At 52.6% G+C, this 26,039-nt stretch overlaps 1 protein-coding gene across 8 annotated transcripts in view; it reads right to left on the reverse strand.

Moving 5' to 3' along the window:
• Nucleotides 1-34: 34 nt before the first annotated feature.
• Nucleotides 35-26,039, reverse strand: part of Cep164 (centrosomal protein 164) — a 66,763-nt gene continuing 40,758 nt past the window's right edge. For 3 of the 8 annotated variants that reach the window (XM_040729846.1, XM_040729839.1, XM_040729840.1), the window contains 23 exons: nucleotides 25,086-25,169; nucleotides 20,577-20,650; nucleotides 19,188-19,331; nucleotides 18,053-18,199; nucleotides 15,005-15,214; nucleotides 12,266-12,409; nucleotides 11,955-12,183; nucleotides 11,146-11,223; nucleotides 10,825-10,956; nucleotides 10,458-10,580; nucleotides 9,491-9,634; nucleotides 9,003-9,086; nucleotides 8,818-8,886; nucleotides 8,345-8,520; nucleotides 7,601-7,724; nucleotides 7,242-7,309; nucleotides 6,661-6,868; nucleotides 5,556-5,654; nucleotides 4,806-4,917; nucleotides 4,019-4,375; nucleotides 2,550-2,616; nucleotides 1,587-1,709; nucleotides 35-1,415 (listed from right to left, as the gene is read on the reverse strand). In XM_040729846.1, the coding sequence (XP_040585780.1) occupies nucleotides 1,319-1,415; nucleotides 1,587-1,709; nucleotides 2,550-2,616; nucleotides 4,019-4,375; nucleotides 4,806-4,917; nucleotides 5,556-5,654; nucleotides 6,661-6,868; nucleotides 7,242-7,309; nucleotides 7,601-7,724; nucleotides 8,345-8,520; nucleotides 8,818-8,886; nucleotides 9,003-9,086; nucleotides 9,491-9,634; nucleotides 10,458-10,580; nucleotides 10,825-10,956; nucleotides 11,146-11,223; nucleotides 11,955-12,183; nucleotides 12,266-12,409; nucleotides 15,005-15,214; nucleotides 18,053-18,199; nucleotides 19,188-19,331; nucleotides 20,577-20,650; nucleotides 25,086-25,169 (3,093 nt within the window). In that variant the 3' untranslated portion in view covers nucleotides 35-1,318. The remainder of the gene's footprint in view (nucleotides 1,416-1,586; nucleotides 1,710-2,549; nucleotides 2,617-4,018; nucleotides 4,376-4,805; nucleotides 4,918-5,555; nucleotides 5,655-6,660; nucleotides 6,869-7,241; nucleotides 7,310-7,600; nucleotides 7,725-8,344; nucleotides 8,521-8,817; nucleotides 8,887-9,002; nucleotides 9,087-9,490; nucleotides 9,635-10,457; nucleotides 10,581-10,824; nucleotides 10,957-11,145; nucleotides 11,224-11,954; nucleotides 12,184-12,265; nucleotides 12,410-15,004; nucleotides 15,215-18,052; nucleotides 18,200-19,187; nucleotides 19,332-20,576; nucleotides 20,651-25,085; nucleotides 25,170-26,039) is intronic. The other 5 variants (XM_040729847.1, XM_040729845.1, XM_040729841.1 and 2 more) reach the window with 4 other exon arrangements.

A 26,039-nucleotide genomic window follows, 5' to 3' on the forward strand; every position in this document is an offset into this window, starting at 1 on the left:
TCCAAAGAGACCAACAATTCACAGGACTGCCTTGTAGAAAACAGACTTGCTGAGATTTAATAGATGCAAAAAAACACAGGATTGTCACCAGAGTTGGTCGTATCACACGAGCTGTTCTCAAGGCACATAGAGTGGATCAAGTAACAAAATGGACTTTTTCTGTGTGTGGTCGGCTGATAACTAAAAAATATCTAAGAGGGTAAAAAAGCCAGCTGGTTCTTAGTGTCTTATTCCATGGCCAAGAGATGGGCGGTAAAGCATGAGAGTGGGCTTCTGTGGGTTGCAGGGGTAAAGGCAGCCCGCAGCTTCTCGAGACAAGAAAAATGAGGGTGTTTTATTTAAACAATGAGACAGATGCTGAGTACATCTCCTGCAGAGCCCGCTGGGGGACATGGGGCTGTAGAGGCTGTGCCAGAAGCAGCAACCTGCCAAGACAGTCCCTGCCAGTCCCAGGTACTAGTCAGCCCTCCCACCTAGTTCTGGGAGGAGTTGAGAGTTGGACTGGGGTGGCTCAGTAGAACAGGTGGAGACAGGGCTCACAGATACACGAGGGATGTTGTAGGAAGAGAAACATCAAGACGGAGCAGAAGCCAACTCCGTCTTTCTCAATGGCTTTCTTTTTGGCTTCCTGAGACAGGTGAGACCTGAGAGCAAGGGAGAGCTCCAGAGGGCAACCTAAGGGAGGAAAGGCTGCTCGCCCTGAGGAGAGCTCAGGGCTGGCAAGGGGAAGAGGCAGAACATCTGGGACCTCTAACAGCTCCAGCAGGACTCAGGCAGCTGAGCCTAACCCTGAGATAGTCAAAAGAAGACGTTAAAACAGAAAAGAACACACAAAGAGAGGAATGGATGCGGTCCTTACAGGGCTGAGGTATCAGAAAGACAGCTATAGGCCCAGCACTGCCAAGTTCCAGGGCATAGCCATGCTACGGGGCTGTCCTGAACAAAGGACCGCACTCTCCACCTCCACGAGAGCCCTTGACAGGGCTTGACAGCCAGGAATCCAACCTCCAGGGAGACTTCCTAGGCCTCCCAAGGCAGCTGCTTTAACTTCAGGTAGCCACATCCCTGACGTCCTCCACAGCCACTTGGATGCAGAAGTTTGTACATGTTCGCATATTTCTGCTCGGGACAGTCCATGGGCGAAGTGTGTAGTCGTTTACAGTCATGCCGCGCTTTCCACCTACCTACCCGGTGGTTCCTCCAAGTCCTGGGTGGAGCACACAGTGGAGGACATGCTTGATCAGAGGGAAATAAAGTGTGGGCAGCCCCTCAGGCACTTGGTATAGAGGAAGAGGCCACTGCCCTGGCCCCCCAGAGTTCAATAGTGAAACACATTCAGTCTGTTGTGCTCATCCAGGCCCAGCTGTAGTAAGCTCGAAGTGGTTGTTGGTTTGGGCACCGAGGAGAAGAGCTGTCTGGCCACAAAGTGAAGGAAAACTGGATAGCTGAGCATGTGCAGTGAATGCTAAGGAAGGGTCAGAGGCCCAACAGGGTGTCCCTAAGACATCAGAAGCCTGTGCTGGAGCACGGACAGTCAGCTGCTACGCAGGAAGGGACGAGGGTTTGGGGACCAGTTAAAAGGATACACCTTGGGGTCATTCCTGAAATGATCTAGCCACTTCTTGTTAGATTCTATCATGCTCTGAATGCTGACACTGTCCATCTTGGGGGCTCGAGAATGGGAGTGCTGCAGGAGGTTGAGCTGCTCACTAGGGAAGAGGAAGAGAGTTGAGAGTGTTAGCAGAGGAAGAGAACGGGCAGGAAGCAGATGGGGTGTGCGTGCGTGCGTGCGTGCGTGCGTGTCACAGCCAAGCACCTCCTCCCTCCTCTCTCTGGTCCACCAGCAGCCGTGTACAGCCTCCAGCAATTCAAAGGTCCTCCTCTGGCGAGGCAAGCATCAGTTCCCCAAAGGGAAGGGAGTGGCTGCCTTCTACCCGCTTCCTGGGAACCTGATGCAGAATCTACTCGGGACCTTTACATCTGTCCGTCATCAGCCAATCTCAGCAAGAAACTTCCTTCTGTCAGCTCAGATACTTACGCAGCACCAGCTCTCAGACTGGCTCAGAAAGCAGACATGGCTGCGGGGTTTACAGTTAGGGCTGGGGTTGGGGAGAAGAGAATATTTGGCAGGGAAAAGGTGAATAGGAAATTAATAACAGGACTAGAGAGGTGTCCCTCTTACTCCAGATGTTGCTCAGCAGGAATTGGAGAAGATGAGGCTGTAGGAATCAGACAGAAATCTCAATGGCAAAGACAGGCCAGACTCCAGGACTTGTGGGGCCACAGGAAGAACAGAGTCTCACCTTAGGCTCCTGAACAGCAGCAGTGCACAACATCTATACAGCTAGTCAGACACACCCTTCCCCACACCCACTGAACTTCAGCAGTAGGGATTTGACTGTTCACTTGCTCTGACGAAAGCCAGATGTAGGTAATTCTGGACTGGGGACCTGCCTGGGCTCCTGGGGTCACCACGAGGTCTACCCCTACCTGTCCCTGGTGCCATCTGTCCAGGGAGGTACAGTGTGGCTCTTGACTGTGAGGCTTACCTTACAGACACATAGCCCAGCTTGTTCTCCAGTGGGGGAGGGCAGCCACTGAGCAATGGGACGCCAGCTGGAACAGCAAGGAGTTCAAGGGCAGCGGTCGTCAGCTGAGCCAGCCCCAGCCCCTGCCCCAGCCCCAGCCCCAGCCCCTGCCCCTGCCCCAGCCCCAGCCCCTGCCCCAGCCCCAGCCCCTGCCCCTGCCCCAGCCCCAGCCCCAGCCCCTGCCCCAGCCCCAGCCCCAGCCCCTGCCCCTGCCCCAGCCCCAGCCCCTGCCCCTGCCCCAGCCCCAGCCCCAGCCCCTGCCCCAGCCCCTGCCCCTGCCCCAGCCCCAGCCCCAGCCCCAGCCCCTGCCCCTGCCCCAGCCCCAGCCCCTGCCCCTGCCCCTGCCCCTGCCCCTGCCCCAGCCCCAGCCCCTGCCCCAGCCCCAGCCCCTGCCCCAGCCCCTGCCCCTGCCCTGCCCCTGCCCCTGCCACTGCCCCAGCCCCAGCCCCTGCCCCAGCCCCAGCCCCAGCCCCTGCCCCAGCCCCAGCCCCTGCCCCTGCCCCAGCCCCAGCCCCTGCCCCAGCCCCAGCCCCTGCCCCTGCCACTGCCCCAGCCCCAGCCCCTGCCCCAGCCCCAGCGGGCCACTTTCATGTTCTCTACCCACACCTCCTACATTCCCAGAAAAGGACATCCCCACAACAAACAATGGCAGGGAATGTTTCCTGCTGAAGGCGAGAGACAGGTGGCAGACAAGAACGGTCCTATTTACTTTGATTCCAAAAATCTAATTTTCAATTTGGGCTGGGGCAGAAAATGTTTTTCACATTTTTCCTCAAATGGTTGCCTTTATGACTTGTGTTCCTCAACAAGGAATGGACTAGAGGAGGAGTCTGGAGCCCAGAGAAGAAGCCAGTGCCAAGGGGTCACAGATAGAGTCCACACCTGGTCTGTGACTCACTCACTCACAGAGCCCTCTGGAGCGTGGTACTAAACCTCACTGAGCCTCAACTTACTGGTCTATAAAATGGGAAAATTAATTACTACCTCAGAGAACTGCAATACAGACTAAAGAGTGTGTGCATGTACGCATGTGTGTGTGTTTGTGTGCATGCGTGTGTGTGTGTGTGTGTGTGTGTGTGTGTGTGTGTGTGTGTGTGTGTGTGTGTGTGTAAGTGTCATGGTGTACTATATTTACGACAGACTTCAGGATGACAACAATGACTTTTTTTAGATTCTGCCTAAATTCTAGCATTGATAATAAAAGCTCTGCACAGTACAGGCTTGGTGTAAAACATCCCAGCACAGAGTCTCAGGCTGTAAGGCCACAGCAGGGTCTTCCTTCACCAGGGCCCACTGACAGAGCCAATGGACCAAAGATGGAGAGGGAAGTAAGGGGTAGGCAAAGGAAAAGGAAAGGGTGGTTATGAGAGAGGGCAAAAGAGAGAGATGGAAGGCTCCGCCCAGAAACCAGGTGCCCACCAGGGACCTACAGGGAAAGTACTTGCGCCACTTCTCCAGCAGGAAATCATCCACAGTTTGCGAGCAAGAGGAGAGCTTGGTGCCCTGTCCCGGGTCCCAGGCCCACTGAGAGGACGTGGGTGTGGCAGACGGTGAGGTTGAGGGCTTGGTCAGGAGGGAGTAGGCAGGGGCAGGGACGTTCTTGGAGGACCGGAGTGAGGAGGTGAGGAGTGGTGGCGGGGGCTGGCTGCTGAGGGCCTGTGGTGGGATCTGGGAGTTGAGGCTGCCCAGCACGTTCAGCACACCGTTCAGCTCACTGCTGATCCGATGAAGGGAACTGCTCAGGTAATGGATCTTGTTCGGATCAGCAGAACTTGGGGTTGGGGTGACTGAAAGAGGCAGATGGTGGGAAAGGATTCAGGATCTGGCTGGCACCTGAGTATCCTACTACTGCAGATAACAGGCTAAGGACCGTATGGGAGGACAAATGATGGGTGGGGGGCTTCTGTGTCCCAGACAAGAGACCCAAGGACATAGACAAAAGGAAAAACAAGGTCCCTGACCCAACCACAGGCCAGAGCAGCCGAGAGCGGGTGGCAGCAGGAGGCCTGGAGAGAGGAGACAGCAGGGACCCTTGGATCTTTCATCCCGCCACGAGGCAGACCCGCCACTGAGGATGGACCTCATGTAGACACAGGCCCAGTGCAGGGCGTGGGGGAGGGGCCTGGAATGCCGCCCCCCCCGCCCGCTTTCCTCAGTCTCCACAGCACTAGGCTTCATTCCCTCCCCCTCCCTGGCTCCCTTGTGCACCACACTCACTGTGAGGCAGCGGGCAGGACTCAGAACTCTCGCTGCTCAAGTCTTCCATGTCACTGAGATCAAAGGTCACCTTCTTGGTGGAGGATCCTTTCAGAGTGTCCTCATCAGAGACCTGGCAGGTACAAGTGGCCATTGGCACTGTCCCTTCCCTGTGGCTTCACTCCGCCTGCCTTGTGCTGAGGCCTGAGGTCTGATGAGGTGGCTCTTCTGGGGTCTGAGGTTCTATAGGCACCCAGGAGAGGCACACCACAAGTCTGCCTCAGTAGAGGGGCTAAGCTAAGAGAACCCAACTGTCTGTGAAGCAGTCCATAGGGTCCCCCAGGACAAAAGGAACACCATCATCCACCCCCAAAACTAGCCTTGTGGTCTCCCCATTTGAGCACCCCTGCTCCCAAGCCGAAACCTGGGTCATGGGGAAGATCTCGCACAGTCTCAGGGAAGGAAGAGACACTTCTGATGCCACACTTGGTCACACCTCTCCTGGAACCACTCAGGAAGAACAGGGCTAGTCCCCAGTTCTGTGATATTCACCAGGAATGCTGTGACCAAGCAGCAGAAGCCCCAAGGATGCCCGTGATCACAGACATCAACCACTCAGATGCTTCCACAGGGCCATCGCCTCTGCTATCTCAGCCAAGGGCCTGAGCTCTAGAGATCCCGTTCTCCAGGCCTTAGGAAATCAAGGCTCCCAGGAATAGAAGAGGAAGGGAGAGAGGGAACACAGTGGGCTATGTGACCACAGGGTGACACCTCTTCCTGTAGAGAAGATTCCAGTTGGTTCAGCTTCTCTTCTTTCTTCTTCAGGCCTTTCCGCATGGCTGACTTCATCTCATCCCGGTGTCTGGTCTCCTGTGGCAGGGGAGGAAGGGGGCGGAAATGCTAGGGTCCAACTCTGGTATTTGCTGGCTGGGTGGTCGTAAACACATCCCTAGCCCTCAGTCCAGCTGCTCATCTGAAAGAAAGGCTACTTTCCCTCAGACTCTGAGAACTAACAGGACAGTGTGTTACATGAGGAACACCGTATCTGTAGATGCTAAGCTCTCAAGCTATGAACCAAGTAGTTACCATTACTCTGTTAGCCATTACTACCATCTTGCCACCAACGAAAGGAATAAGCCACAGCAGTAAAGTGCCCAGGGATAGCATGGACACACCCTGGGCGCCCATCTTTGTGTCTACAAGCCTTTTGCTATCCGCTGCCCACAGCTGGGCACTCAGGCCTCAGGGCACGTGTGCCTCACCAGTTCTGGCACCATCAGAATTATAAGGGTTCAGACATGATCCAGCGGAACCCATGCTACTGTGGCCTTGACTGGAACAAAAATCTGCAACATCATGCAATGATGGCATCTCTGTCTTTTCATTGCAAATTAGACAGTCGGAGAAGCCAGCCAGGGGCGCTACTCGACCTTACACTGAGTGTATCCAAAGATCTTCTGTCTCCAGTGTACCAGAGCAGCAGAGAAGAGCACAGGACTTGGAATATTTTAGACATTGGCCCTACCTTTCACCTAGGACATGGCAATGGCAATACGGGTTGAATATTCCATTTCCAAACTGCTTGGCCTCAGAAATACCTGAGATTTGGGAATATCTGCATAGACTTTACTGCCTGCATTGACTTGGGAGTTAGGGACCCTCAACCTATGTAACTCACTCATTAAAGATGAGTACTACAAAGATAAAACAATTTATAATTAGAGAAGGTGTTTACACATGATGTATGACCACGATGGGCAGGTGACCCCAGGGCCCATAAGGCCCATCTCAGAGTTCCCAGAATACTCAGCTGAGGAAAGCTAGCCCCCTCAGACCTCCCAACACAGGCTGGCAGGCCCTCCTCTAGGCTCCTAACCTGATCCAAGCTCTTGTGCACGTTTTCAAGGATCTTGGTGCCTGGGAGGTCTTCATCCACCTCCTGGGCACTAGCCAGCTCATGGAGCCAATGCTGCTGGGCAGCTTTCAATGCCGTCTGTCGCCTCCGCATGGAACGTGTCTGGCGCACCAGGAACTCCTTCGCACTCCGGACAGCTACACCCTCAGCAGAGAGGAAGTGCTGGACACTGTGGGGCAGCAGGGAGCAAGGAAGGAAAACTGAAAACGACACTGAGCCACAGGGTCACTTCTCCAGCACATGTCCGCCTGAACATACAGAAGCTACTAGACTGGAGCTAGGATAGCACTGTTAAATACATAGAGAGTGTGGCACATAGAACCAATAGCTCACACACTCTGCAGAGTGTGCCTGTGCCTCCTAGCAGTCTGACCTTCAACTAGAGGCCAGCAGGCACCGACATGCTGTGCTAAAGGTCACAAACTGTAGGATATTAGCTTAGTAGAGACGGTTCTTCCATCCCTGGGTCATGCCTTGAACCAAGCCCCAACGGTGGTCATTGTCATCTCAGCTCTGACACACGATGGGCTAGGGAAACTCACCTGTCCATGCATAGGCCCATCTCCTCCTTGCTCTGGGAGAGAGAAGAGGACACCTCTTGGGTCTCACTCTGCAAACACATAATAGAAAATGCCAGCTGAGTGCAGCAAAAGCAAACACCCTACAGGCTAAAGGAATCCCGAAGCCCCTCCTGGTGTCCTAGTCAAAGGAACAGCTCTGCCAGCCCCCAGGTGCTCTTTACATACAGTTACCATCTGAGTGATGGAGAGGGTGGAGAGGAGAACAAGACGAGGAGGCTAGATCCTAAATAAAGCAGAGCCAAGTTCCTCTCCAAATGCCCCACCTTTCCACCTCCCTCCACCGCCCCTCCCATCACTCCCAGGCCTCAGCCCAAGCTCACTGTGCCAAGTGATTTCCTTAGGTCTTCAATATGGAGATCTGGCTCCAAATGTTGGGATGCGTTATTCTCAGCTGCCAGCTCTTTCAACATGTCTTGCTTCCTTTGTACTTCAGCCTCTAGGCTACTGTGGTGAGGAAGAGAGCAGGAGGCAGGGCCATGAGGCCACAGGGCTGGAGTGTGGACACCAGAACCCAGAGTACTCTCTTTCTTATAGCATCAGCACTCCATTCCCTACAAAGTGTAGCAGAGATGTGCTAGCTGCTTCTGTCTGGTTCCAAAATGGGCTCTCCCTGTGGAGTCCATGATGAGACAGGCCCGAAAGCAACAGAGGGCAGAGGGCGGGGAAAGAGGGGGCCACTGGCTGCAGCAGAGTGCTCACACTACCTCACGTGAGTCTGCAGCTGGAACACAGTGCTCACACTAACTCACGTGAGTCTGCAGCTGGAACACAGTGCCCACACTACCTCACGTGAGTCTGCAGCTGGAACACAGTGCCCACACTACCTCACGTGAGTCTGCAGCTGGAACACAGTGCCCACACTACCTCACGTGAGTCTGCAGCTGGAACACAGTGCCCACACTACCTCACGTGAGTCTGCAGCTGGAACACAGTGCCCACACTACCTCACGTGAGTCTGCAGCTGGAACACAGTGCCCACACTACCTCACGTGAGTCTGCAGCTGGAACACAGTGCTCACACTACCTCACGTGAGTCTGCAGCTGGAACACAGTGCCCACACTACCTCACGTGCTTCTGCAGTCTCTGACTTTGTGCCTGTAGCAGATCCACCTGGGACTCCAGTTCCACCCGCCGGGCGCGCAGGTCATCGATGACTCTCCGCAGTTGCCGCTTTGACTCCACCAGGTGGGTGTGCTCTCTCTTTGCTTCTTCCAGGTGCTGATGGGTGGCAGTGGCTTCCTGGGGCACAGGAAAAGATAAGAATGTCCACAGACCCATTAGGGAGAAGGTGAGGTGCAGGCGGCATCAGAAGTGTGGGATGGAAAACAACAAGGCAGGAGGCGGAAGCCAGAGCCACTGAAGCCACCGTCTCTAGGATCTGGGATCTGTAGGTTCCTGGTCTCCCAGCAGAGCCCCACTTCCCGAGGCTTGAAAGTCAGGTCTACTGGGTCACTTGATACTGGCAACCCAGGGCCCTGGACAGGACGGGTGAACAGATGGTGGGGAACAAGCGAGAGGAAGGGTGGGCAAGCAGACCTCTTTCTCCAGAGCAGCCTGCCTCTGCGCGCCCAGGAGCAGCTGCTTCTCTTTCTGCATGGTCTCCTCCTGAAGGGAGGAAAGGCCCAGGCTGACTGTGGACCCCAAGACTAAGGTGGAGCCTGCCCTCTGTGCTCAACCCCACGCAACAAGGCAGGACTGATCTGGCCACTGCCCTCCCTCACCTGGACATCCAGCTGAGCCAGTCTCGCCTTAACATCTTTGGTTCTGGTTGTAAGTTCCATCTCTAAGTCTTGTAATTTTCTCTCCTGGCAGAAGTATAGAGAGAGAACGCCATGGGTGTACAAAAGGTGAAAGGTATTAGCTGAGGGAGAGGAGAAAGACCCAAACTCCAGACTCTAAGCAGGACTCAGGCTTGCTTCCGCCTTCCCTGTCCTTGCAGCCTCCCGGCATACAGCACGCCCCATCTTGCTGATTCCCAGTGGGGCAAGGAGACACGGAACCTGACCACCCCAGAAATGTAAATGGGCTGACCTCTCATTTCCAATACTGGGCCTACTCCCAGGCTCAGAAAACAAAGGAGCAAAGATACCCTGAAGTATAGACATGGCCAGGGTGAGATCCCATTCCAAAAAGTGCCAGACTCTGCCCCACAACTCTTGGATCAGCACCCAAGACTTCCCAAGTGCCGCCCCATCCGCCAGGCCCTCACTTGATCCCGGTGCCGACGCCTTAGGTCCTCAAGCTGCTGATCCTGCTCCTGCCTCACGTTCTCTAACTCTCGCTCATGGGCCCTTCGCAGGCGCTCCAGCTCTCCAGTCAAGTGCCCCAGGAGGTCAGCCCGCTGCTTTCTTTCCTGCAAAGATCGTGGGGCCATCGGTGGGAACCTACAGTGGCGTCTAGCACCCCCAAAACCAGTCTCCCCAACTCCTGCTTGGGTCAGTTAGGTCGATGAAGGTCACGATCAGCTCCCCAGATTTTGTCATGAGGCTGCTGTTAATGCCCTGAAAAGATTGTACAAAGAGTCTGGATTCCAGTTACCAGAGCAGGAGCCCAAAGGTCCTCCATAGGGGCTGGGCTGTACTAGAGTCACACAGCTACCTTCCCGCCATTCACCCCCAACAGGAGCAAGCCAAGTTGAGTTGGGCCCACTCAAGTCGTGGAACATTGCCATCTCTAGGCCAAAGATGGATAATGAGATGGTTGCTATTACTGCCTGTCAAGTTGACAGAGCCTAGAGTCGTGTAGGAGCCAGGCTCTGGGCATGTCTGTGAGAGATCTTCTAGACTGACATAGCTGAGGGGAGAAGACCCACCCTAAATGTGAGCAGCACCATCCCATGGGCTGAGGTCTCAGACCACCTGAATCAAAACTGTGTCAGTTCTCGCCGCTCTGTTCCTGACCATGGACACAGTGTGGCCGGCTGCGTCGAGCTTCTGCCGCCACGCCTTCCCCACCATAATAAGAGTATAATTTTACACTGGGCCGAAAGAAACTCTTCCTTCCTTCCTTTCTTCTTTCCTTCCTTCCTTCCTTCCTTCCTTCCTTCCTTCCTTCCTTCCTTCCTTGACTTGCCTTTCTCAGGGAGTTTGCCACAACAACATAAAAAAAGTAACTCATACAGGCAGACAATATCCAGCCTATGCTTGCATGTGCTGGAGAGGGAGGGCCTGAGCTACCTCGGCTTCATATCGCTCTCTGGCTTCAGCCATCACTTGCCGGTGCTCCTCCTTCATCTTGTCCATCTTCCTCTCATGATCTCTCTCTACCTCCTGGCGCTTGTCTCGAAGGAGGCTGCTGAGCTGGAAGGGGACAGAAGGAACACAGCTTGCAGGACTGAGAGCAGACAGGCCTGGGGACCTCAGGTCGTACATGTGAAGTGTCCCAAATGCACACACAGCACCCAAGCATCTGAACTATTACCACTACCCCTCCCGACAAACACGCTGGCCCAGCAGTACCACAGGTCCCGGCTTGGAGGGAGTGGAGGCCATGCAGGCTAGACGGCCCAGGAGACCTTAGCGGAGCTGACAGACCAGCACTCACCTCTTGCTCATACTCAATCACCTGGTGAACCTTCTGATGGGCTCTCTGCTCTGCCCAACCAAGGCTCTCCTGCAGCTGGGCCTCCTCTTTCTGATGAGCTGCTTCTATCTTCTTCTGGAGGCTGGAGACCACCTAAGGAGATGCCAGCACACACAACAGAATGGGGCCCTCAGAAGTGGAGCCACCATGCAGTGAGTCACTACCAGGGAAGGAAACTCATCCCCTACTGGCCAAGGGTGGGGCTGAACTCCTGGGCCACCCAGCATGAAGGGGTCTGAGAGCCCAGGCTCTGTCCCCTCAGACCGGCCACACTCTTCTCACCTCCCGGTGCTTGGCCTCCAGTGAGGAACAGAGCCGCTCCAGCTCAGCACTGTGCTCCTTCTCGAGGCCTGCCACTGCCTGAGGAGAAGAAGCAGAAGGCCTGTGAGAGAAGCTGGAAGAGTGCTGGCTAGGTACTGACCATGGGAAGCCAGGGCTCTGGAGACCACCTTGTTCTTTGTTAACAAGGGATCAAGAAGAATCACAGGGATACTTTTGTTTTAAAATAGTCAGCCCCTAAAGTCTATAGCTGGCAGAGGAGTAGAACAAGGCCAGTGTAGAGGGGCCTGTCAGTAAACCTCAGGCACTGCTTCCATCCCAACTCTGAACAAGCCCACAGCAGCACACACAAACCCACAGCTGGGAATAAAAACAGCCAGGCCAGGCCAGATGGAGGTCAAGGTAGACCCTCTGGGAACCTGATCTAGATCACTGGGTGTCTAACGACCAAAGCTCTCTCAGTGGCCTGTGACTTTGGATTTAATCTGGAGGCTGATGTGACACTAGGAGAAAGCGAAGAGGAGAGAACCTGCGCAAAGGGTTGGTGTCTTACTCCAGATAAGGAGTCAGGGAGAGGAGCCACTGAGCCGCCAACAGGGCCAGCAGCCCCTAGTGTCAAGTCCTCTGCTGTGGCCGTGGCTCCTCACTGCCCTGTACATCTGCTTCAGAGACCAGGGCGAGCACCTGCCCTGAGTGGGTCCGCACGGTGGGCTCAGGGAGTCAGCTCCCCTCCCTGCACCCCTAACTGGAGCTAGCCCCTCTTGTACTTTGCGTGCTGTGTCGAGGGGGCAGTATTCATTTAGCTCACTCACCTCTCTCCTCTCCCCTTCCAGCTGCTCCCTCAGCTGCCGCAAGGCCACCTCCTTCTCAGCCTCCTTCTCGGCCCTCAAGGCAGCCTGGGCACTCCTCTCCTCGGCCCCCAGCTGCTCCCTTATCTGTTCCAGCACCCTCCGGCTTTTCTGTTCCAAACTGGCTCTTTCGGCCTTCTGGAGGGTCTCTGCTTCTTCTCGAAGCCTCTGCAGGGCAGCCTCTTGCTCGGCTCTGGGCAAACAGAACAGAATGGAGAAAGGCCCACACACCCAGGTCATCTCCTCAGGCCAGGCAGCTCCCGATGTGGACTCACCTAATTTGGTTCTCAAATGTTTCTGTACTGGACTGCACCTGGGCCCGGAAGCGGGCCAGCCGCTGGCTTTCTTCCTCTCTTATCCGAGTCTCCTCTTCCTCCTCTTCCTCCTCAGCAGCTTTCTGCAGTTCTGCCTTTAGGAGGCTGAGGGAAAAGGAAAGGTCGGCTGCTGAGAGTGACCACAGAGGTCTTCCTCATATTCAGGACCCATGCCACTAGACCTCTAAGAGCCTCGCGGCCTCCCTACAAACCACCCTTAGTATTAGAGATCAGTCAGCCTGTCATCCATGCTGGATCCTCATGGACCTAAACTCCATCTACCCTTGTCAAAGGACACAAATGCCAGGTTGCTTGGTCCAAGGATCGCTTACACCTATACAGATTATCCTCCTAGACAAAATGCTCACTCAGGAAGGTCACAACCACCCTGAGAGCCAGCCTCTAGCCCCACATTTCTCACTACTTTTTCATTAGACTCTATCCTAGGAACAACAAATGTATTACCATCTCCAGATCTCACTACCCTTTTCTTTGTCCCTTGACTATTGCTCATGCTGGTTCCTCAGTCAAGAATTCCATTTTTCTATCTGACAAATCACATTCGCCGCCCAACATGCAAGTTCATCAATTCACCTTTCCCTTTCCAATCTGCATGAGGGCCTTTCTTAGCACAAGCTGCCCTGTGTCGTGCATCACGGTACCTCATAAATAATCTGTTCTGGCAGCTTTCCTTACAAGACAGAGAAGTTCTTCAGAGCAAGAATACTGCCTCTTGCCAGGCAGTGGTCACACACGTCTTTAATCCCAGCACTCAGAAGGCAGAGGCAGGTGGATCTCTGAGTTTAAGGCCAGCCTGGTCTAGAGAGAGTTCCAGGATAGCCAGGGATACATAGAGAAACCCTGTCTCAAAAACCTGGGGTTGGGGGGAAGAATCCTGCCTCCCTTTGGAGAAGGGGACGGGTTCCTGTAGCCTAGGCTAGCTTCCAATTCCCTATGTAGACAAAAGAAGCCTTAACTCCTGATCCTCTTGCCTTCAGCTCCCAAGTGCTTGGGATTACAGGTTTACACTGGCACACCTTGCTAATGATACTGTCTTTAAGTCTTTTATATCAAGACTTAAATATAGTAACAGACATAAAAAATGGTATTTAATCAATGTGTTGGGTTTGTGCAGTATCATCTGGTCCCAAACTATTAGCAAGCCTTAAATGTCCATGAGAGGCGCCTTACCTGACCAATGATACCCATCATTTCACTAGAAGCAAATATACCTCTGCTGTTACAAATGACATCTTTTGGGGTGGGAGTAACTCCTCATATAGACCTCACAAACTAGTGAATGTGTACAGTGCACCCAGGAAGTTCAACCCTAAGAAAAAACATGACTCAGAAGACCAGAAGACAACCTCTTTGAAAAGGTCTGTAATAAATTCCAGAACCAAAACAGATATAGGATTTCCCTGCTTCAAGTTATGGATACCACTGCTTTCCTCTATAATGAGAAAAAAAATCTGGCAGGGCATTGGTGGTGCATGCCTTTAGTCCCAGCACTCGGGAGGCAGAGGCAGGAGGATCTCTGTGAGTTTGAGACCAGCCTGGTCTACAAGAGCTAGTTCCAGGACAGCCTCCAAAGCCAGAGAGAAACCATGTCTCGAGAGGGAAAAAAGAAAGAGAAAAAAAATCTGAGCAAAGTACAAATCCTTCCTTTTGGATTCCCCAAAAAAAATCCTGTCTTTTTTTACGTGGCAAAATTTACACAGCCAACATGAATGTAGGGCTGATGGGGAGGGAATTTAGAGCAATCTAAGCTCTTCATTTTATACCTAAGAAAAGGGCAAGAGTCTATCTGTCCTCTCCTTCAGCTGTGAGGAGGAGGACCCACACCCAGGAATGTCTGTGTGGAAAGAGAAACCAGAGTCTCCTAAAGAACTGCTTCTAAGAGAGCCAGACAGGCTGTGGCCCACAGAGAAATCACTTGGTCATCACTGGCTAAAAATATTCATTTCAACCCAAAACCAAAACAAGAAATGCCATTTAGGGAGCAACTAGCATGTTCTCGGCCCTGAGATAGATACTTCCAGCACCACGGTCTCCACAAAAAGCTTAGAGCCCTGAGGAGCTGCCTTGGGTGCTAGAGAAGCCGTATTCTAAGGTAAGCCGTTGGCTGCACCCTGACCTTTTTTGGCCCAAAAAGATGTGACAAAGAGTGAACCTGGTGCAGAAAGCCTGTGTTGGGCTAATGAGAAGTTGAACCTGACCTCCCACTATTCAAATGTTGGTTACCTGTTTTGTTTCCTCAAAATTAAGCACGGATTAGCTATCTATGGTCTAAAAATAGTAACTTTCAACTGCTCTTGAATGTTCTGTCTAAAAGAACAAGCTTTGGCATTAAACTGTCAACAAAGTGCATCCACATGTTTCTGAAGAGCCTTTCCTGGCTGAGGGCTGTGACGTGCTGCTTGTTACCTTCTTGGTAGCCATTCGCCCTCTTCTTCTGAGCAGGAGCTGCTTTTATCCTAGTGCAGAAAAGCTATCTGAAGAACCACCACTCCAGTCTCCCTGGTCGCCAAAGGAGCCAGGCCAGGGGTGTTTTCCTGGGTACTCAATATGATACCAGCAGAGGTTTCTGGGAAAGGTTTCTAGGAGCTACTTTGGTGAGGCTGTGGGCATCCCAGATGGGTCAGCACGGAAAAAGGATGCCCCTCCCTCCCTACACCCCTCCATGGGGCGGAAGAAGACCTGAGGGATTTCTCCTTCTGCTGGAAAAGCTGTTGCACCTCCTCCTCCTCCTCTCTCCACAGCCTCTCTTCCAGCTGCTTCTGCCTCTCTTTCTGCAACTCCAGCAGCCGTCTCTGGTCTCCCTCCAGTTCCTGGTTCACTGCCTCTTCCATGGCCTTCAGTATAGCCTCTGAGAACTGCTTTTGGGGAGCTGTAGCCTCTGTGGTTTGCCTGCATTGGGGAGAGGCAGCTTACCACTACAGTGTTAGTGCCCACCAAGGTCCCACAGCTACAGAACATCACACAAAAACTCTAATGGGGAGCCTCCAAATAGGTCGCACAGGGGCTGGCAGTAACACACAGTTACTGTCCTATGGGACAAGTCCCACAGACTGGATAAGGTTCAGAATCCTAGGAGGGGGACAGCCCATAACAGCCCTGGGAGGCTGTGGCCTGAGGGGTGGCTCAGGAACTGGCAGAGCAGAGAAGACTGAAGTTCTGACCCTCGTGGGTCCTCCCCTGGAACAGCTCGCAATCCTGTCTCCATGCCCCCACTATAGCTCTGCCTGCAACTTAAGGCTCATTTCAGAAACAGGTCCCAGAGTCTGTTCTCTGCCTCCCAAACTACGCAGAGGCCACGGCAATGTAGAAGAACCTCAGAGGAAGCCACAAGTTCCCTGCCTTGCTGCCAAAGGAGCCAAGTGCTTCTCTGACCCAAACATAGTGAGGGGCTTTCATCAGTTCATGGTTATGTTCATGTCTGGAAATGGTGAGAAACTCTGCACTAACTCAAGTGCACAGAGGACTGTTAAGAAGACAACAATGGCATCAGTTTGCTGATTGTCTGGAGAGTTATAAACAGTAGCATGATAAAGTATTTTACTTCCTTCAAAGCCAGGGTCCATAAAGCTCACATTCCAGTAGATCTCAGAACAGAAACAACACTCTTCTTACATGGTGCTGAGGCACTACAGGCTGGCCATGGCTCAGTCCAGCAGGAGCATGGGTGCAGGACCTGAATCCAAAAACCACTTGAGAGTCAAACAGGGGAGCCAGCCAGCCCTACTGAGAGCCCTGAAACCCCCTCCCTCTAGTTCAGCAGTATGGCAGATGGAAGGCAGCAGGAGGGGACAGATCAGAATGGCAGAAGAGAAGAGGGTGAAGAATCCCACTGCAGCCCACAGAGACTAGTGAGAGAAAGACAGAAAAAGCTAGTGACATCTCTGAAATACCGTCAAGACCTGTCCTTCCCTATTCCTAGAGTCAGAACTCAGATAATAACCCTAAGCCATGCTATCAATTCTCTGCTCCCAACTCCGCCCCCTCCCTCCTTCCACATCCTGGCTTTCAGCTGATGGCAGATACAGCATCATGGCTGCTACCTCCTCTGAGAATATTGCCCTCCACAAGCCCCCCCCCCCAGCTCTCTGCCTCATCAACCCTCCAACTCATTTCCAACCTTGGCAGAAAGCATGTTTTTCTCCCGGTGACAGTACCTTTTAATGGCTGCCTCCCTTGTGGGCTGCACAGATAGCTGTGGGGACAGATGCTGCAGGAAGACACGTGCCCAGGCTATGGTCACCAGTGAGCCTGCCTGCACGCCTGACACGTAGGCAAATGAGCCCATTCCCTGCCTGCCTGGCTTAAAGACTTGGTTATCCTGAATACTTGGTAAGTCTAAAGCATTGAATGATGCCTAAAGGAGCTGACAGGAAGCTGAGGGCTCTGGAAGAAGAGGTGGGTCTGGTTTCTAGGCCAACCGCTCAGGTATCAGCCTCTGTGAGACCCAGTTTCCAGTCAGGGGAGGCAAAGGGGAGGCACCAGGGGAACTTAATCATTTCAGGTTGGCCACCAGAGATACACAGGGGTAATCAGGGTGGGATGGCAGGGAGAGAGAGGTAGTCCCCTGGAGCATTCTGGAGTGGGGGTACTACTGCTAAGCTAGAAAGTCAGATACCCGACTCTGCAGTTGTACCAGGGACTGAACTAGGAACCTGCACATGTTAGGCAAATAAACGCTCTACCACTGAGCTACACAGCCAGCCAGTGGCTTAGATCCATTTACTAGTCCACAATGCTAACAAAAGATGCAGACAATGATGCCTAGTGCCTAACCCTTCAGACTCGGCTGCCAGATGCAGGACTCCTGCACCACTCTGGAAAACAGCCGATTCCCATTGGAAAAGACTCAAGAAAAGCAAAACAAACAGCTCCTAAGGGTGGGACACCCTGAGCCCAGAGGGGCTGGAAACCCCAGAAGGGACAGCATCACTATGACAGGAAGAAACATAAAGTCAGGGCACTGGGCAGTCAAGGTGTCTGGAGAGCAGCTAAGCCAAGCCTCTGGCCTCCCCATAGAGGGCCTGGGTCTACCTCCTGACCTCTACCTAACTTCTTCTCTCTGAGTCACACTCAGCTCCTTTCCTCATGAACAGCACCCTGATCCATTGGGCCACAGTCTCCCAGGAGACCTGAGAAGGTCACGTTCGTCGCTGTAGGATAGCTCAGTGTCTAAAAACCATGAGGGTGCTGCATGCCCACGTGACTCCAGCAGTGTTAGGGTGATGAGATGAAGACATGAGATAATGAGCTCATTGGCCTGGGAAGCTCTCAGTGAGTCACCAGCAAGAGGACTATCTGCTCAACAGCCCTGCATAATTGTGCCCCTCGTTCACTGGGGGAGCCTGGCACAGCTACCTCAGGCCTGAAGTCAAAAGTCAGGACTCTAGTGGGCAAATCTGCTCTCTCTCTGACTCTCCTGCAAGTCCCCTCCCAACCCTGAGCCCCTATTTACTTTATAAAACATTCCATATTTGTTTTCAGAGAAAACTAGTACTTGGTGGAGGAGAGAACATACTTTTCCTGGTTCCTGATGAGGCACAAGGTTCCCCTCACCCACCCTCAGACCTGGCAAGGGTCAGTGACAGCTGGTGGAGCTCTCAAAATTGCACACAGAGCACCGAGGCTGCATTCACCCTTTACCCCATCCCTGGCCACCACTCAAGGGGAACAGGCACTCAGCAGTCCAAACACTGGAAGACAGGACAGACACACAAAACTGGCCCTTACAGCTCTGGAGAGACAGGTGAGGTGGGGCTGACTGCCACCGTCTCCTCAGGCTCCTCAGCCTCTCGCGGCCCCAGGCCCAGCTCTTCGGCCTGGGAGTGCTTTTCCTCAGCCCTCTCAGGGAGAGCAGGTGGGCTCGGGACCTGCTCCCTTGCAAGCAATAAAGAAGCAACTGTGTTAGGAAGTGAAGGGCTCAGCTTACAGCCTAGTCAAGGTCAAAGATCTGTGGTGGAGACAAGGAGAGTAGCCCTAGGGAAACTTCTGTACCTCACTCCTCAATCCCCCTCCCTCCCAGGCTCTTCTATGGCCATCTGAAGTGAAGACCAGATATTCCCACCCACGTGGGAACAGAGAAGGTCCAATCACCCAAAAAATACTGCACACAGCAGGTGTTCAATGGATGCTGTTGATTGAACACCTGCTACAGCGCAGCCTCCCCTGCGGCTCATTTCAACTGTAAGAACCTTTTTTGTTTGTTTGCTTGTTTTTCGAGACAGGGTTTCTCTGTGGCTTTGGAGCCTGTCCCAGAACTCGCTCTTGTAGGCCAGGCTGGCCTCAAACTCAGAGATCCGCCTGCTTCTACCTCCCGAGTGCTGGGATTAAAGGCATGCACCACCAACACCCAGCTCAACTATATGAATCTTAAGACCAATATCTTCCTTTAGCCAGGAGAACAGAGGCACTGGCAAATACACACCGAGCTCTGGACCAGGAGATCCAGCCCCCAGCCCCAACCCCACACTGCCTTCTGGCTTGGCTTGGGACAAAACAGTGCTCCTGCTCAGTTTGTGTGAGACTAGAGATGGGTTGACTCCTGGTAGGGAAATGCTGAAAGTAGTCCCCTAGCAGGAATGTAGTATCCAGAACAACCATCATCTGCCCCGGCAGGAGGCACACTCTTATACAGGAGTTCCTATGGATCCCCCAATCAGGCTGGCTACCCTAATTTCAGCTGTAGACTGAGAACACCCCACCCCCACTCCCACCCTCAACCCAGCTTCTGCTGCTCCGCTACTACTACTTTGGCTGCAGTGTCTACAACGGCTCTCATCCCCATCTCTGGGTCCACTATTTCCCACTAATACAATGACACAAGGAGGGGCCACCACCTTCAGGGACCCTTCCTCCTCATCCTTACCTCTGGAGGGAGACCATTGGGGTAGTGCTGGCTATAGAGTCCTTCCCAGGCTCCTCTGCATCCTTCCACTCAGGCTGCCCTGCCGGGGGCTGCAGAGGCCCTTTCTCGGGGGCCTGACTGTGAAGAGTACTCTGGAGCCGCTCCCTGAACAGAAATGGGGAGTGACAACCTGGTCAGGGCAGTCAGAGGTGCAGGGTCAGACCTTCACTTGGAAAGCAAGACGAGCACACACAGTGTGTGGGTTCAGTGTGCACAGTCCTCCTCAGCTGGACAGGAGTCACTACGCCCCACACCGACAGCAGCTTAGACACAGCAGCCACACATGCAGCACAGCAGCCTCCTCCTCAGGGTCACAGCTGCGCTCTCAGTGCCATGTTGCATGTGCCTGGTCCAGCAGCTCAACACTCTTACACATACGTCCATTCTCAGGATTCACCATCACTGGGGCCAGGGAGGAATGAAAATGGAGATGGCTCAGTGGTTAAGAGCATGTACTGCTCTTCCAAGGACCTCAATTCAATTCCCAGCACCCATGTCAGACAACTCATGACTGCCTGCAATTCCAGCTCCAGGACATTCGACACCTCTAGCCTCTGTGGGCACTCACACTCATGACTGAATGCATGCACACACAGAGACACACACATACATACACTTAAAAATCAAATAAAAACATTTAATGAGGCAAGGATAAATCGTGGAGATGACTCAGTGAAAAAGAACTCCTATTCTTACAGAAGACTCAGGTTCAATCCCCATCATCCACATGGATGCTCACAATCATCTGTAACTTCAGTTTCAGAGGATCAAACAATCTCTTCTGACCTCCTCAAGCACCAGGCACACATGTAGTGCACAGTCATACATGCAGGTAAAACATCACACACATAAAATATATCTAAAAATAATAATAAATGAGGAAGGGGACACCATGCTCAAGTGGTCACAGAGTAGCTAGTGCAGAGAGCATTACTGAACACAGCAAAGAAGGAAGAGCTTCAGTACCTAAGAGCATGGCGCTCCAGTCATCCAACAGTCCACTTCAGCAGCCCTGGCTCACAACCAGATACACACAGCTTAATCCAGCTTAATCAGCCCAAACCAACAAAGAGGACAGAGCCCTAGACTCACCAAAAGGCTATGTGCAAAGTCCTGCCAAGTGACACTTCCCACTCCTGTCACAGTGCATACCACAGGCAGGATTCCTCCCACCCCGCCCCCACACCACAGACACACACCTTGTACTGCCATCCAGCCAGGTCACTGCCTGTCTTCCAGCAAGGGCATACTAAGCCAATGGCAACCGTAAGGACCAGGAATTCTACCCTAGCCCATAGCACCCTGAAGACACAGCAAGCCTTGGGTCCCCAAGGCAGCTTCCCACTGTACCTCTCAGAGACTTGGGAACGCTTGCTCTGTGGCTCAGCTCTGCTGGACTGGCTGTCATCCTGGTCTTCCTGGGCCTGCAAGCAAGAGACCAGGAGAGAAATGCATTAGAGGGCTGTGTACCGCAAGGGTCTCTTATCCTGATGAGTCAAATGCTCAGCAGGCACACTATGGCGTGTCTTGAGAGGACAGGAACCACTGAGACACAGAGTATGTCTACCGACTGTGGAATGAAGCTTCCTAAAAGCTCTAGCTAAGCCCCTGGCCCACATACGGAACAGGAAATAAACACATAGATAGGAGCCAGAGTTGGGAGACCCTGGAGCCTATACTGCTAGCTGCAAAGAGAAGGCAACAATCTTCATGGACACCCTAAATTCACTGAGGCCTGGACCGATGGTACAGGGGTGCCAAAATAAAATGGGCAGACCAAAGGCAGTAGGTAAATACACCAGAAAGAATTCTGAAGCACCAGGATCTGGGTGGAGCAAAGGAGCCTATGCCCCAAAATGGAGGGTGCCATCTGACTTTGTGTGAGGACAGCGGAATGAATTCCTTCCAGTGCTCCATTCTAGGACATAAACCCCATCAACAGACGATGACACACACACACACACACACACACACACACACACACACACACACACACACACATACACACACAACACACCAAACACACCACATACATACACACACACAACACACACACAACACACACACAACACACACACATACACACACCCCACACACACACACCACACACACACATACACACACCACACACACCATACACACACATACACACACACCACACATACATACACACACATACACACACATACACACACCACACACATACACACACACCACACACCACACACACACACATGCACACACACCACACACACACCACACACACATACACACACACCACACACACACATACACACACACCACACACACACCACACACACATACACACACCACACACACACCACACACACACACACGCACACACACCACACACACACCACACACACATACACACACACCACACACACACATACACACACACCACACACACACCACACACACATACACACACACCACACACACACCACACACACACCACATACACACCACACACACACCATACACACACATACACATACACCATACACACACACCATACACACGCATACACACACCACACATACACATACACACAGACCACATACACACACACCCCACACACATACACACACCCCACACATATACATACACACACATCACACACACACACACACATACACACACACATACACACAGTCTGGTATTACAGCATCTCTTTGAAAATAAATCCCCAAATCTTATTTTACATCTTCGGTAGCTAGGCAAATTTAGCAAGCTGGTTTAAAAAAAAAAGATGATTTCAAATATTTCCTAAAGAAATATAGTGATGATGTCAGCCTGGGATCCATTCTTTGCTCCAGAACATCCTTCCTCAAGTGCCTCCTCCCCAAACTATGGCATGGTAAAGCTCAGCTTCCAGGGGATCGGTAAGGGTGCAATGTCCTACACATAAACATAACTTCTGCTGAGGAAGGCAGGCCACAACACCAGTCTCTATTCTCCCATCTTCTCCCTCAGCCTAAGACAGAGAGAAACAAAAAGCTCTGTGACAGCACCAGGTCCCACTCTAGGACCGGCCCTCCTGACAGAGAACTGTCTGCTCTGGGACTCAAAGGTCGCTGGGAGAGGTGGGACAGGAGACAGATCACTGTCTTCCCCAGTGGGGTCCCAGTCCTCTGCCCCTCACACACACACTTCTCCTCTGGCAGTCTGAACGCCCCCCATTTGATCTGACTCTGCCATCTGGGCAGGTAAGGAAGGGCAAGGCTTGCACGAAAACCCAGCTCCCCAGAATTACATGGAAACTAGCAGCGCCGTCTGTAAATACCTCTCAGAGCCTGAAGCAGATGGGCTCCCTGCCAGGGCTGCCACTCCTCACTGCATCAGCCTGGGCAGAGCCTACACACCCTCCCCACCCCGGCACTCTCCTTCTAGTGCTCAGCTCGCCACGAGTCCTCCCTGCAAACCACACGCTACCATCCTCTTTCTCCCACATCTTCAAAGACAGACAGAGCACACAGACCAACTGCACTTAACAAACTAAAACACGGTGCCTGCAATAAAAACTCAAAATGAGCTCAAAGCCACAAAGGACCACGAGGACACAGAGGCAGACTGGAGCTGAACACAGACCACACCATTTCGTCTGCCCCCCTCTTGCTTCGTGTCCTGTACTTTTGCAGCAAACTGAAGCAGCGTCCCAACAGAGAAGGGATAACGCGGGAAAAGCAGGACAGTGGGTCTTCAGCAGGGTTTTACTTCTCCCTGGAATTTTTGTCCCAGAAAAGAAGAAGATGACCCTGAGAGGGGACAGATGTGGTGGCACTCTTGAGAAAGGAGAGCAAAGCAAGCACTTAGCAATGCTAAGCCTCTGACCCTACACTCCTCAGGACCCCAGGACCCCAGCCTCACCTCAGCTCCCAAGTTTGGTTTTTAAGATCTAGTTCCCAGGTGGAAGCAGGAAGGTTGTAAGTCTGAGACAAGCCTGAGCAATTTAGGTTTGTTTTTTTTTTTTTAAGGGCAGGGACCAGGGTGCTGAGGTAGCCAGTAGTAGAGAACTCACCTAGCATATACAAAGCCCTATATTCAATGTTCAACAATGGAAAGGGAGATTCTTATCTTGACTGCAATGATAGCTTCAAAGGAATACATAGGGCAAAATGTATCAGACTTTTCTCTTTAAATATGCAGTTTATTATATGTCACTTACATGTGAAGCTGTATCATTTTCTTCCAGTGTTGGGGATAGAATCCAGGGTTTCACATGTGCCAGGCAAGTGCTCTATCACTAAGCTACATCCTAGTCCTCAAAATAATTCTGAGATGAGCAGAACTTAAGATAACTTCATTCTAGGGCGGTGGTGGCACACACCTTTAATCCCAGCACTTGGGAGGCAGGGGCAGGCGGATCTCTGTGAGTTCGAGGTCAGCCTGGTCTACAGAACAAGTTCCAGGACAGGCTCCAAAGCAATACAGAGAAAGATAGTTTCATTCTAAGGCTCTCCCTGTTCCTAGCCTTGGGAGTGATCAGAAGAGAGGAAATGAGGCTAGAGCCCCAGAGGACCACAAAGAGGACTGAGCCTATGGTCTGTCCATGCTGTGCAGTGGCTGCTGCTCCCTCCTGAAGCTCCGCCCTTCCACACCATGCGAACAGGAGACAGCTGCAGGCAGAGCCCTGTGAGAGGCACTCACTGCTGGCCCACGGGCCAGATCATCTAGTGCCACCCACACTCTATCATAATGGTTAAAGTTGAATTAGACCTCCCTCTGTCGGGTTGGCTGCCAGCAGCACTAAACCCAAGCGCGATCCCTGCCCCTGCTCTATGACAAATGGTAGCAGCCAGAAGGGACTACTGGCCTCATTAGGGCTCAGGGGGTCCCCGAAACCCACCTTCTCTAAAGCTCCCAAGGAAGTCAGGTAGTAGTGAGGCTTTGGAGACACAGCCCTGGAACCCACCCTGCCCTATAGACCTAGTGGCTTTCCCACTTGTTACCAATGGGGCCTCACAGTGCGCCTGCTTGCTACAAGCCCTTCCTACCCAACCCTACCTGCCCTTCTCCACGCCTTCGTGTCCTCAGCACTGCAAACAAGGGGTATCCAAAGTCTAGCAGAGACCTGGTAACCGGGTAGCTACCCAGGAAGCAACCAGCCAGACATGAGAGTAACATATGGTGCTCAAATGAAGTCTGAAAACACGGGCTCCCTGTATGCACCAGCACACACCAGCACATACCATGCTGGGTTCATATTAAACATCCTTGTTTCACCCAACAGATTCCCATCCACTCAAACCAGTTGTTCCTTAAGCCCTGAGGAGACCGTGTGCCAGAATCCCTCTTCTAGCAGCCCACGAGGGAGAAAAGCAACTGCTCTGACTTAAGCCCCTCTTAGGGCAGCATCTGTGTTTCGGGCACCTTTCTACCTTCCTGAGCGGAGGCCAGCTGACATCTAGCAGACGAGACACACAAAACACTGAAAGCAAAGTAAGAATCCTGGGAGCAGAGAGGGGACAAGTCACCACCTCCAAGCAGGCACCAGAACTGGGTCTTAGAGCCTAAAGAAGAGAATACAGGGGTTAAAGGGGAAGCAACAAGGCTGACAGAAAAGTCACAAGGCACAGCTTGTGCAGACCGCTGACAGAGCTGGCAGGGATGGGTGGGCAGGTGGTCAACCCTCAGTTGCTGTATGAATAAATGGACATGAGGCAGGGCAGGAATGTTTCAATGCATAGCAGCAACAAAGCAATCATGGCCAGAAGCTCTGTCAGAGGCAAGTGTCTGGAGCGAGAGAATGTCAAGATGTCCACCCTGAAAGGCAGGAGTCAACTAAAAGTAGCTGCCGGAGAAAGTGAGGCCCTAGCCCAGCCCACCCAGACTCACCCCCCAGTGGGCTCCATCCAAGACTGGAGAAAGCATGTCACCTTCCAGCAGGTGCTCTGAGATCCGGCTGCGAAATCCAAAGTCCTGGAGACGGTAGAGATGAGAAAATCAGCTCTGCCCTTGTCATGGTCAGTGTCTGCCAACCTTTCAAAAAAGATGTGCACTGTGTCCTAGGCACTGAGCTTAACTCTGTGACATCTAATTAAGTTCTCAAAGCAGGCAAGATGATGAGGGAAGCAAAGCCAGCATTCCCTGTACACTAAGTGGAGAGCGTGAAGGTTCACTATAAAATTCTTCTGGTTTTTCCTATATATTTGGCATTTTTTCATAATAAAATTATACACAAAAATAAGCCTACAAGACTGAAATGCGTATGCCCTCATGGACGCAGATGTAGGAGGACATGAAATTTGGCCAGGAAAGAAAGCTGGTAACAAGGTCAGGTGAGCCCGGGCAGACTCTTCCTAAGACACACGCTGCACAGCACGGCTCTTCCCAGCCGTCTTCCCTCCCCATCCATCCCACACCCAAGCAGGGCAGAAGTGCCAGCAAACCCAGACCCATGGGAGGCTTGGAAGTGGCACCTGATGGGTCCTTCCAGTTCATTCCTTCCTTCTTCCCATAGAGGTGGCCCCCTCTCTCCCTCTGTAGACAATGGTAATCATTAGCAGTGATTTGTCTGCAGAGTCCTCTTGGAGACACGCAGCAGGTGCCCACACCAAGCCCAATTCCTCATTGTCCTTTGGCTGCCACAGGACCACACCACACCCCTTCTGAGCCTAAGATCCTGCTGAGCTCAGTGAAGGATTGCTATCCAACAGTATTCTAATTGGGACACTTCTGCCATCCCTGATGGATGGCAGGATTCCCAGAAAAGGTCTGATCCTGGGGTCTCCAGCTTCCTCCCTCCATACCCAGAGTGAAGAATGCTGACGGGCATAGCAGCACACAGTA

The sequence above is a fragment of the Mesocricetus auratus genome, unplaced genomic scaffold (assembly GCF_017639785.1).
Source record: "Mesocricetus auratus isolate SY011 unplaced genomic scaffold, BCM_Maur_2.0 Super-Scaffold_100022, whole genome shotgun sequence".
Classification (NCBI taxonomy): domain Eukaryota; kingdom Metazoa; phylum Chordata; class Mammalia; order Rodentia; family Cricetidae; genus Mesocricetus; species Mesocricetus auratus.